Raw genomic sequence first — 12,691 nt, 5'->3', positions numbered from 1 at the left:
TGTCTCTACAATCTTTGTACATCTAGAGAATGGAACTTGTTAACTGAAAGTGATTGTGTAAACTCAAAACTATCCTTTACCATGCAACACCTCGATCACCCAGGAGCATAAACTGGCATCATGTTTGTGTAGTAAAGCTAGGTCTTCAGCTGTGTCACTACCCGATCCGTCCCGGAAGCACAATCCATACCATCAGCTCATTTGCGCATGTGCAACCAGATTTACATCTGGGTTTCCATATATACTGTAATTATGGTACTAAAATTACTTATTTCTACCCTCAACTCACTAAAGTATGCTAATACACGGCTTTAAAAATGTTTTATGACTTTTCTGAGACAATTCTGATGCTTTTTAAATTTTCTCCGTTAAACTGCCTCTCAGATGTCATCAGCTCTGAGTCCGGCAAATGATTAAACTATGTTTATCTTCATTTTACTTTCTGTCTTTAGGTTACCTACTGCATACCATAATGTTAACACGAATGTTTAAATCCAAAACCGAAAAAAGTTAACTCCCGGAAGTTTCCATTTCCTGTACAGTTTGGGCAGAGACGAGTGATAAAACAGAAAGGATTTTAAGGAATTTATTTTCTAAGGAATCACATTATTAACCTTTTAAAAAAAATCAGCACTGCAGCCACTTCCCCAAAAATCAGAAATGTTTACACTAAAGTTTTATAAAGTTAACTGAAGTTGAATAGACATGAAAGATGCCCTGTTATAAATTATATTTTAATTCTGAAATTAGCAAAGAAGTTTCTCTCTGACCTTGACCATGTTCTAAATAATTAATATAGACTGCCATTGAATAATATCCGTTCCCATAGTTTGATAGGAAAAAATATATATTCCCAAGATTACGAGGATTTTATTTGTAAAAAATTTGAAAGTCCTGTAATATTTGTTTTACACCTAACCATCATGCTCTACAATTGCATAAAATATGATTACAGTTGTATTGTGATCAATATGTTAAACATTAATAATAATTTCACAAGGCGTGTTAAATAGTCCAGAGATGGACAAAGCAGCCAAAAAAAAAAGTGTTAAAAATGGAATTTCGCATTTCGACAAGTCATATCCCGTAGCGTCAAAAGGGTCAAGACTAACAGCTCAATTTTTCTTCCACAATAATACACCTTTCCAACCCTGATCACTGTTACCTGTGCCTTCCCAAAATGTTCCACCTCTTCAACTCCAATAAGCTTTTCCCTCTGTCACCAAAATACCACCTTGTCATAAAGCCAGACAAAGTCCCAAAGCAGACTAGTTCTGTGACACACTTTAATTGAGGATTCAGTGTAAGGTTGGAAAACTGCTTTCAAGCACAGCTTTCCATGCGCCAATTATGTGCTCCAGCAGTTCCAAGCCCTCTGTTTGCCACAGAATTCATGTTACACTAAGACATTCCTGAGGGTTCAATAGAGACTGAAATGGATCCTTTTTAATTCCATATGCTGTTATAAACCTATCAGAATCGAATCTCATCAATGGAACTTTATAGTACAGGTTTGACTTTAAATACTGTAGGTCCAGGTAAAAGTAGGGCAACCACTTTTTTATCAAAGCAAAAAGTTATCTTTTGATTTATCTGTGATATTTACTAAAATATATTTTAAAGTATTCAGATGAATTTACTTACCGGTATATAAAATGATACGCATTTTGCAAAGTTCTGCCTACATAATCAATATGTCGCACTGTATGTGACAGATAAATGTACAGTTGAAGTTCTGGCTCATAACCTGGCACTTTTAAAGTCTTCACTTTAGAAGTCGGAGGGAATAAACAAAATCCAATCAAACACGCATCATATCCACCTCGCATCCATCTCTAACTAGTTTAGACGAAAAAAGTGAAACTTCATCTGAAGAGGCAGATATGCCAGAAACCTATCAACTCCACAGAGAAGCATTAATGAAATTGTTTTTGGGCATCTTGGCTACAGCAGAAATGTTTCAGACTTGGGCTAAGTGACAGTGTTCGCTGGGACTCTGACTGCGAGGATGGGGAGCTTCTTTTAAGCGGCTTTCCCATGTTTGGGGGGTAGAGGGCTAATCCTCTGTCAGGGATGGGGAACTGCTCTCTTCACAGTACAGGCCGTGGGAGTCTTCTCCCCTCCCTCCACTCTGACACCCACCCGCAGGCTGGCATTTTCTTAATGCCGTATCAGTTTCAACAAGCGGAAATAAAGTTAAACTGTCTCAAGGCATCAGTTTGTCTCACTTTCAAAAATCCCCAGAGACGACTGTAATTCTCCTCACTTGTTTTTGCTTTTAAAAAGTCAGGTGGGCAGAAAAAAAAAAAGGCACCAAAGCAAGGAGATGTTACCATCGTATCTCAATCATAAAGAATCAGTCAGACACTTTATCTAAACTATCCAAGCAAAAATTAAGTAGTGTTAGTAAAGAACCAAGTTAAAAAGAGTACTTGTTTTATTTGATCTTTTTTTTCTTTTAGGAAGAAGCTCCTAAGGAAAATACAGTTTTCAATGGCGCACCTGTGGGATAATCGACATTTTCTGGCGCAGCGTGTGCAAACCGATCTCTGAAGTCAGAATGCCGTCAATTGTTATCCTTCCCTCAGGTTCTGCCAGTCGAAACAAGGCAGAGATGAGGGAGCTTTTACCAGCTCCGGTGCGTCCAACAATCCCAACCTACAGTGAAAGGAAAGAATATTTCAGAGCACATCCTTAAAACTCAACAAATCCATAAGAAAGAAACTCTTACTCAAAGCATAACACATTAACTGAAAGTCACTTCTGTAAGGAAGAATGTAATTGGCATATTAAATAAAATTGGGGAGATCTTTCACTTTTATACTGTTTTCTATATACAAACAAAAACACATATTGACATCAGTCAGCCATTACTTTCTGATTATGGAAGGGTGAAGTGAATAACACTTATAATCTCTTCATAATGGCCAAAGAAAAGAAATAAAGGATGTCTTTACTTTGATAAAGATCACCTGAGGATCTTTATCAAAACAAAGTTTAATTGAACCAGGCCTGACAGGGAGCATCAGTATATGGCCGTTGTTGCCGCTCCCAAAACCCTGGTATTTTCTTAATGCCTAGTTTGAGCTGTAAATCAATACCATAGCTTGAGAGCCTGAGGACTCAGGGTTCATTTCAGCATTACCTCAACAACGGTAACGTTTACAGCATTAAGCACTGTAAAATGCAATGTTTTAAGCATTTTAAAGACCAAATTAGGAGGTGTTTCTGGTAACAAATATATATATATATATATCTTGACAATTAAAGTTTTGCTTACAACTGTTTTTAGTTTAAGGCTAGAGAAAAATTTCTTAAAGCTGCAAGGTGCAGGAATAAAAAAGGTGGCAGGGGAAATAGCATGAGCACCGCCTTTTAACCCCCCTGGGCACGCTGCAGAGGTCCCTCCCATGGGCTGTCAGAGCCAGAGACTTTTCACTTATCAGCCCATCCATTGTGAAATCAGCTGCCCTGGCCAACCATAACCATGCAAAATACACCCCCTGCATTAAACACAATTTCAATCATCCTTAACCATCTCCCTTTTGCCTTCCTTTGCTCCTCTCCCTTGGCCTCTCCTCTCTCTTATACTGAATAAACAGTTGTCACCTTCAGGTAGCTCAAAATGCAAATTGGAAACAAATGGATCCACTTGAACAGTCTTAATTACATGATATGTATTCCATGAATCACAAATGGTATAGTCCTGAAGATTCAGCAGCACAATATGATGTCCCTTTAATAATTGATTAAAAAATAATGGCACATAAAAAACAGAAAACACAGCACGCCTCCCAAACTGGCAGCATATCAAGTCATGCACAGGTGAATGTCAAGACTATAACCTTTTCTTTGGATGCGAAGACAATACTGAGGTTCTTTAAGACTAAAGGCGTGCTGTCGCTGTAAGAAAAGCTAACGTTGTCAAAGGAGATGGAGCCCTTCTGGGGCCAGTCTGCAGGAGGCTTTTTGTCCGTCTCCCAAGGTGCTTCGCTCTCCAGTTCAGCATACTCAACCACTCTCTCTACAGATGTCATCTAGAGAGAATAACACAGAAACTTTATGCAAATTTAGTTTAAGAACTTTGCTTATAACTATTTTTACAATATAAATTGGCACACTCTAAAATCTAACCATCCAAATCAGAATCAGAATCAAGTTTATTGCCAAGTAGGTTTGCACTTACAAGGAATTTGACTTGGTGTTGATGTTGCAGACAAATTATATTATATATATATATATATATATATATATATATATATATATATATATATATATATATATATATATATATATATATATATACAGAATACAGAACCAATAGCTATATACAATATAAAACATACAATACACTATATACAATATATAATATATAGCTATATACTATATACACAATAGACTGAGCTGTGTGGAGGCTGTAGCACCTCAGACTGGAAGAAAGTGAGAAAAGTGGTGAGAAAAGCAGAGAGGATCATCGGGACATTTCATCCCGATGATATATTAAAGATTGATATATTAATCTTACTCTCACTTGTTAATGAGAGAAGGTATCTTGGTGTATTATAACATTTTTAGCATGAGAAAAGGAATAATTTTCATCACTATAAAGTTCTGTCTGTAAAGTGTTTAACTTCTTAGAGGATATGCCTCAGCTTTGTTTATTGCCCGTCTATCGGTATTGCATAGATTATGATAAAGTAATGCTTTCCTTCATATGTGGATATTTGTAACATGACAAGAAAAAACCTTCAACATGTCACTCCAGAGTTGTTTTGAGTATTTTACAGTTCCTTAAAGAGTGGAGTCTTTCCAAGAATGTAAAACTTGTGGACATTGAAAAAAAAATTATTTAGGAAGCTATTGCCCTTTAAATGTTGGCCTTCTCCACAGTAATCCAAGAAAAAAACTGATTCTTTAACTGAAGGGTAACAGAAGTTACCTCTCAACAATGTTTGTCAGAAGCCCCAGTGCTGCTGATGGCACCATTTTTGAACTATCACACCTAGTTTGTTATGTAGAGATAATTTATATTGCTGTATTACAATATATGTTTGCATTAAAGTGACAAAATTTTTCATCTGTTCAAAATCCCACAGTTTTTCAGAGGAGATTCTGAAAAGAATGGCATTGCAAAAAATTCTCATTAAGAGAAAGACATTTAAATAGAATATTGACAACCAGGAATGGTGACCAAATGATCCAATGTGTACAGTACTGTACCACATTTTTCTCTTCTGCCACCATGTCAACCAAAATTTAAACAATGTTCCACGTTTGACTGGGTCTAATAATAAAAAAGAAGCATTTTTCCTAAATGTAACAAAGCAGAGCTGCAGGCATTCTTACCAAGCTGCCCCGGCTGTCAATCCAAATACTCTCTCACTCTCGTCAGAGTTTATTTCAATCTGCAGTGATGCTTTAGGCATGCAGGGTTTGTTATGCTGGGTCATTACCCATAATCTGACTTTTGATTTTTTTATACATTTCAATGCTATTGCCCTTCTACACGTTACAGTTTCTAACCCTTTGACATAATTTTTCCCAGCAGTAGGCTTTTAATCTGAGCCTCTATTGGCTTCCATGACTGAAAAAAAAATGATTTGGGTGCTGATTCTCCTCTACAGGCAGACTTTACTCAATGAAACCAGTATGAGCCACGCAGCAGGTGTTTGTAGAATAAAATGGAGTCAGTGCTGCACTACATGGGGGATGAAAGAAATGGAGAAAATGCATGACTACAGACTTTAAAGAGCGCTTTTTAAAGTGACGTTATATTACCAAAAAAATGCCAAAAACCTTTTGATCATGTTAAAATAAGGTCAAATGCACAAAGCGGCCCAACTGATAATGTGCTGATAGTCCTTTTTGATCCTAAATAGAATTCCAGCTCTGAGCGCCATGAGCAGACATGAACAGACGTGTGTGTCCTCTGCTGGCAGTACTGCAGAACTCTCAATAAACCAGATGGCAATGATGGGCTACATGCCCAACTCCACTACTTCCTAAACTTCACCCAGCTCCAAACTGATTAATCCAGGTGTTTCTAGCCATTCTCGTCATGGTTACAGGGGTAAAACACGCCTGGATTTATCAGTTAGTCCAGTAATGTAAGACTGGAAATAAAAGGAGCTGGTCGAATTTTAGGAAGAAGTGGAATTGGGTGTGCATACAGCCCAATGATGTAGCTACTTTAAAGAGTCTGTCTGTCATGCAATGCCTCTCATTAAAGCTGCAGGTTGGAGTGGTTGAGGACCTACCAATTTTAATCACATAAACTTTAAGTTCTAGTGAATCCTCTCCAGAGCCTCCTATGAGAGCATCATGGAAAATAAAATGTGCGTCCCTAACCAATGTAAACAGGAAAACAGAGTCAAGTAGAAATATTTAAATAAATATTTAAAATATTTATTTAAAATATATTTAAATAAATTAAATAAATGTATTTATTTAAAATGTATAAAATAAACGTATATTTAACGTATTAATATGCTGTTTCCCTTCTCTAGGTGCATGGTTGATGCGCCCTGAATTGAATCTGATCTTAAGTATTCTTCATGAATCACCACCGTTTATGCTGTATTGTATTCCATTCTACTTGAGTATTATTCCTCTTTGATTCAAAATGTTTTTTTCCTCACACTGTATCTCTGCCTTTTCTTCATTATTTTCATATTTCCACTAGGAGGTGCTTAGTCCTGCACTCCCTTGTTTGTACCCATTGCACACATGCGCAGTACGAAACACCGAACAAGCACTGCTGTTACTGCAAAGAAACAATGCGAAAACAAGGGGTATTATAGAAAAATGATCAATTATATGAAAGCAGAAAGTTTTGATATTTAAGAAAACTTATAACCTGACTATGCCCCTTTAAAGAGTTAACAATTAACGAGAGGAGGGTTTGGTTAAACCCCCAGAGAGAGTAAAAATGCTAATATTGTGAATAACAACATGCACTTTATTGTGTTACAAAAAAATAGGTGTATGCACTTGGCAGTTATTTAAGGTTAAGGTGAAGCGACAGCCACATAACCATACCCCCTCCATCACCGCTAGGACACCACACCTCAAACAGACACACACTACAACAACCACCACTATCTCTCAGCTCAATTATGCATGTTTTAGCACCTAACAATAAAAATATATATTTTGCCAGTGGTTCTTCTTTCTGCCTTGTCCATAGCGTACAGAAAAGTATTGAAAGCCTAAATAATCTGTTGACTATTTTTCAATTAACCGATTAATAATCCAATAGAAAAAGGTGCCTAATAGAAGATTCCTTAGGTAATTTTAACCAGATAATGTAAAAGTAATGCTGACTTGAAGAGTTTGAATAGATCATATTCAGCCAATTTTATTTAATTGCAAAATACAACAATTAACTGCTCTGGATGGGAAGTCCTTTAAGCAAATATATTGTTTTAGATTCAGTACACAACAGCTAACTATTATGTCAATAACTGATCAATCCCAGTTAATTTAATTAACCATTTTAGAAAACTGTAATCTGTTGTTATATGGAGTTCATGAAGGGAGTAAGTGATATTAAGGGGTCTTTTTTGTAATAGCACCACTAGAATTTAAAGCTACTTTCATCCCTGCATACTGTATATGTAGACATATATGTAGATGATCTCACCAGATTCTCAATCTCTGCACTCTGTCTGACTCCCCACTGAAACATGCCTGTAAGCGTCACAGCATAGGACAGAGCCAAGCCCACAGCACCTGGTTCCAGGCCTTTAACACATGTAAAAAAGGAAAATAATGTGAATTAGCTGCTGTGTTCTAACAGGCAATATCTCAAATATAATGATCCTCTACAAGTTAGTGCATGTGTCTGTGACAAATACAATACCATCCCTGAAGTACAGGCAGCCAAAAGCTGTAATTGTGACAAAAATGCAACAAATTCCATCGAGACGCACAGCAAACCACCGTGAAGTGGTCAAGAAGAGGAACCAGGCCTCTGTAGGTAAAAAGATACCATTTGCATGTTGTCATTTGTATAATTTCTACATAGAGATATTAGAAAACATTCCGAAATACAGCACTGATAAGAATCAAACATTTTGGGTACTATTCACAGTATCAAAAGGTTATTCAAGTTTATTTTTTAATAGCTTAGAACCAAATTTGACAGAATGTCTGGCGGGTAATCTGAAAAGAAAGGTCTTCGAAAGCTAACAGATTAAGAGAATTTTCTTTAATGCAAACTGGAGAATTACAACCAAAAAATACTTGGGTCAACTAAGTATTAGGAGCTCCCACCTTTTTATAGATTGTGCACAAACAAGTTGCATATCCAAATGCCATTGGCCAGTAAAATATTATAAATCTCACAAGCTGGTTTGAAAGCTAAGTTATTCTAGTTTGTGGAAGTATGTGTACAAACTCTTTAAGTTTTAGATAACTTGAGCTATGCATCTAAAATCATGTCCAAAAAAATGTTTTCTTTCTTGCATATCTAAATGCAATTTTTAATATTGGAGATCTTGGGTATAATTCATAGCTGACCTCACTCATGTTGTGAACAAAAATTGTGCATAATTAAAAATGTGATACTCTTACCCTTTTAGTATGCAAATGTAATAATTGATCCAAAACAGGACCAAAAGTGCCAAACTAAATTATCTGAATTTTATGACGAATTTCACCATATAAAACACATTTCTATATGTAGCCTTACAAAAAATGTAAGTCAAGCATTTTCTTTTACAATTTTCAGCTTTCAGAATTTTGACAATGCATTTTCTGTGCGGATCCAGGTATTTCTACTCTCCTCCCCGTCCTTACACACATAATTAAGGATGTTTTTAGCCTGCCCCTACACTTCCAATACTTCATTGCAAAGCTTATCTTATTAGCTAACATATCAATCGAACTTAGATCGGTCACTTGAGAGTTGAGTTTGAGCTGCGCAGACCACAGTGACCCATAGACTTTTCTTACATGCAGGATTTTCTGAAGTACTCTGGATACTGACAATGTAACTTATGCTTGATTTTGGGAGCAAACAGATTGCTGAATAAGCCAACGTAACAAAGCCTATCTATAATGCAGATAAATGTCACTAGACACTATTTGTCTAGTGATTTTACTTTTCCATGGAAAAAAATCAGCTTTGGTGGATTATTGTGACACGAAAATTTATTTTATGGGAAATACAACTGGATAATACTTTCTGTAGAATGTTATGGAACAAAAATGAGCCCATCTGGACATGGCAGAACATGCTTTTGAATGGCAGAATATAGGGGGAAAAAATGTAAAAAGTGAAAATTATGGGTTCTAATTTGATGACAGTTTACAAGTATTTTTTGTGGAGAATAGTTGGATTACAATTGAGATGACGGTCAATTTCTGTAGGTTGGCCTTATTCTAAAGAGTCATGTTGGGTTTTTTTTCACAAATAAACTAGAAGAACAAAATGGGAAGTTAAAACGACCCGAGGCCTGGAGGTGGGAGCTAAGGGATTAAGGGTGTATCATATTTATGCAACCAGGTTATTTCACCTTACAAGCTTTTTACTGTACTATGTTACATGTACATTTTTGAAATCATTCATTACTGTCTCATTGTAATTAGTGTGTCTTTTGCAACCAATATTATAATAAGCATAACAAATTAAACAGTATGTGAAACTTCATAAATACATTTTTCCTATATACAAGCTAGTCGACCCAAGAGTAAATCAAAATTATTACTTTTTTCCACTATAGCTTAAATGTAATTGATTAATCTAACCTGAGTGAAGATCTAGATACTTGTGAAATATTCGCTGGAACTGATGTTGAACCCTGAAGGCACGAATGGAGCTCAGGCCTTGGAGGGAGGAAGAAAGATGGGAGAAGACAGGACTCCGCACTTTAAGAAATGTTAAAAAAACAAACGTTAGGAAGCAAACAACCAAGGAAAATTTCTGTTCAACTAATAAATCAAGAAACCACTTAAAAGTGCAAAATAATCGTTTTATCTCAAAAAACAAAACAAGAAACCATATTTAGTGTGTCCAGCGATAACTTTCAGTTGTTAGTTGTGAATATTTTCTGGTGTGCTTGTTGATAGATGCTGAATACTAAATAATTACCTCCTAAATACATGTAGCCTATTTACTCCTTCAGGAAAGCACTTTTCAGCCATCTTTTTAATTTATAGTTTAAATTAACAAAGATTGTATTTCATCTGCTCCAATTTTCTGGTCTAACAAAGTCACTGATAAAATCTAGATATTTCCTTTTAGCCTAAAGCTTATATTAAAAGACAAACTATGGCCTAGTCATGCCATATTGGCACTTTTGCCGTTATATGTGATGTCATGTACTCTAATCTCTTGAGGAAATTGCTTGTGGTCGAGTCCTCGGTATCTGTCTGCTAAAACAGTAGCTTTCAATAGTAGTCCACTAGCATTCCTGTGGGCGACACCCACCTACCACCACAAATGGAAGAGTCAATAAAGTATTAGTTTACACCAAAACAGTTCAGTTACTTGTAGATTCAAGCCGCTTGATATCCCTGGAGGTCTGCAGGAAATAGTGTCTTAGGAACAGGAAGACGGCAAGCAGAGGGACAACTGGAATAAGGATCCCGGGGATTATGACACCAGCTATCGCAATAACTCCGATGACTTGCAGGAACACCTGAAAAAGAGAAGTCGAGGTCAGAGGCCAGTATTTAAGGAGAAATCTGCTGATTCTTGTGAGTTTGGAGGACTGAGGTCTGCTTCTTAAAACAGAGTAAGAGAAAATATCTTTCTTCTGCATGTTAGAACATTTGTTAAGTAACAGCAGGTTGTGGGGTCTGGCTTATGTGACTCACAGCATGAAAGGAAAATGATCGCTGCGCTAATTCTCACTTAGTAGCAGGTGAGAATTTACCACTTGGCCACATTGGCCTCATATCTTTGGCTCTCTTGGGCTTTCCCTTCAAGGCTTCTGGCCTGTAAGCCTCGCTGGCAGAACAGCCAGCCAATAGGCATGGTCACAGCGAGTGGCAAAGAGCTCTGGGAACCACACTGTGGGTGTCTGATACATTACAGTGTAACTGCACAGTCCTCAACAACACGGTGACTCATCACCTTTGTTAATGGGTCTGTGACACATCTAAGCCAAGAGACCAGTGGTGCCTGAACAGGATTGGTGGCAATGACTCTGACAGCAACCAACAGGACCGCACCATCAGAGTAGAAAGCAAAACAAGGATCTGATTAAGAACCATAAAGACTACAGGCATCAAGAGGAAAAGAAACCTGGATGAACCCATCTGATCAATAAGAAAGTACTTATTCATTGTATATTTAAGCTGACAGATGGTTTAAGAATTTTTTTGACAACTTAACATTTAACTGAGATGTGGACCTTAATTTGCATAGAACCCCAGAATCCACCTATACCCTAACACCATAAAACGTAATACAGTATTAAAAAGATACAAAAATAAGTCCCACGCTTTAAAACTTCACACACATAGCGTAACTTTCTAAGACGAAAAAAAAATAACATCTGTTTTTATTTTTACTCACCTCAAATATAACTTCAATTTAATCATATTAATTATATTTTATTCTAAAGGAAAGTCAATCAAAATGTAGTCTTTTGAAACCAGGTAAATAGCACTTTAATTGAGGATGGCTGGACATGTTGGAGCAGAAGCCAACTGTATATATCCACAGTAGCAACAATTCCTTATCCAGTTGTTTTATTACCAGAAAGCCTATAAATCGTATGTCTTTGCTCATTTACTCGTACTGAGTACTCCAAGGCTGCTACAATATAGAACAGTAGGAGGCTTATCTAGTGCTTCTGTAACCAAGTGTTGAAAATAAGAGAAAAAACAGATAGAATATGATTTGAAGCTTAAACCACTTACTTCTCCATATGAGGTTATATTTTCACAGCAGATTACTTTTAAAGATAAACTAGGGGATGTTTTGATATTGTGAGATCTCTGGTTCCTCAACACATCTTTAGTATTAATAATTTTTCCTAATATATTTGTAAGATTCTTTTCATTGTTGTCCCTTAAATAGAATTAGATTAAAATCAAAAGTAAATATTTGGTCAAACACACAATTACACACAATATGAAAACCATCCAACTTCAAATTAGAAACTTTTTTTGAGATGAATCCCAAAAAGTAAAGATTAGGATCACACTCTTACCTTTAGCGGTTTCAGACTACCCCCGAGAGACGAAAATTTAATTTACCACCTTAATTGTGGATTTTATCTGCCACTTATGCGCAAATTTAAGCATGATCACTTTCAGTGTACGTTTACGATGAAAAGCCACTCAATTCCATTTGCTGTTTAGATAAGAGGGAATTACTAGTCCAACCATTGCTGAAATGGAGCACACACAATCAAACAGTGAGTCAAAGCTACTGAGCACAACTGATCCCAAGAATTTCACAGTACATAAGTTTCAATCTAAGCTTTGATGGAAGGATACCAGACTGCAAAGTAGATGATGGCACATGGGCCATACCTGCATGTTATCCAGCTTTTCCTTAAGGGGATAAAATATTAACTGAACAAATGTCTTATCATGTATATTCTCCTCTGCTTCTGAGCTAATGGCTTGTTGACACCATGAGACTGATCTTTCAAATTTACTGTTGGTAAATCAGAATTTTAATTAGGACCAGTTTAAAATTCATAATTATGATCCTTATTTGTTTTCCAGAAGG

The 12,691-nt window shown here is 36.4% G+C and overlaps 1 protein-coding gene across 2 annotated transcripts in view; it reads right to left on the bottom strand.

Annotated features, from left to right (window-relative positions):
* The window catches only part of LOC119793887 (multidrug resistance-associated protein 4-like), a 107,818-nt gene that overhangs the window by 55,469 nt on the left and 39,658 nt on the right, over positions 1 to 12,691 (bottom strand). For both annotated transcript variants that reach the window (XM_038301173.1, XM_038301174.1), the window contains exons 21-26: positions 10,493 to 10,643; positions 9,751 to 9,870; positions 7,862 to 7,972; positions 7,643 to 7,743; positions 3,846 to 4,037; positions 2,503 to 2,658 (exon numbers count right to left, since the gene is read on the bottom strand). In XM_038301173.1, coding sequence (XP_038157101.1) covers positions 2,503 to 2,658; positions 3,846 to 4,037; positions 7,643 to 7,743; positions 7,862 to 7,972; positions 9,751 to 9,870; positions 10,493 to 10,643 — 831 coding nt within the window. The remainder of the gene's footprint in view (positions 1 to 2,502; positions 2,659 to 3,845; positions 4,038 to 7,642; positions 7,744 to 7,861; positions 7,973 to 9,750; positions 9,871 to 10,492; positions 10,644 to 12,691) is intronic.

Source organism: Cyprinodon tularosa, unplaced genomic scaffold, assembly GCF_016077235.1.
Source record: "Cyprinodon tularosa strain WSP-4 unplaced genomic scaffold, ASM1607723v1 ctg463, whole genome shotgun sequence".
Taxonomy (NCBI): domain Eukaryota; kingdom Metazoa; phylum Chordata; class Actinopteri; order Cyprinodontiformes; family Cyprinodontidae; genus Cyprinodon; species Cyprinodon tularosa.
This window is presented reverse-complemented; position numbering and strand designations above follow the sequence as displayed.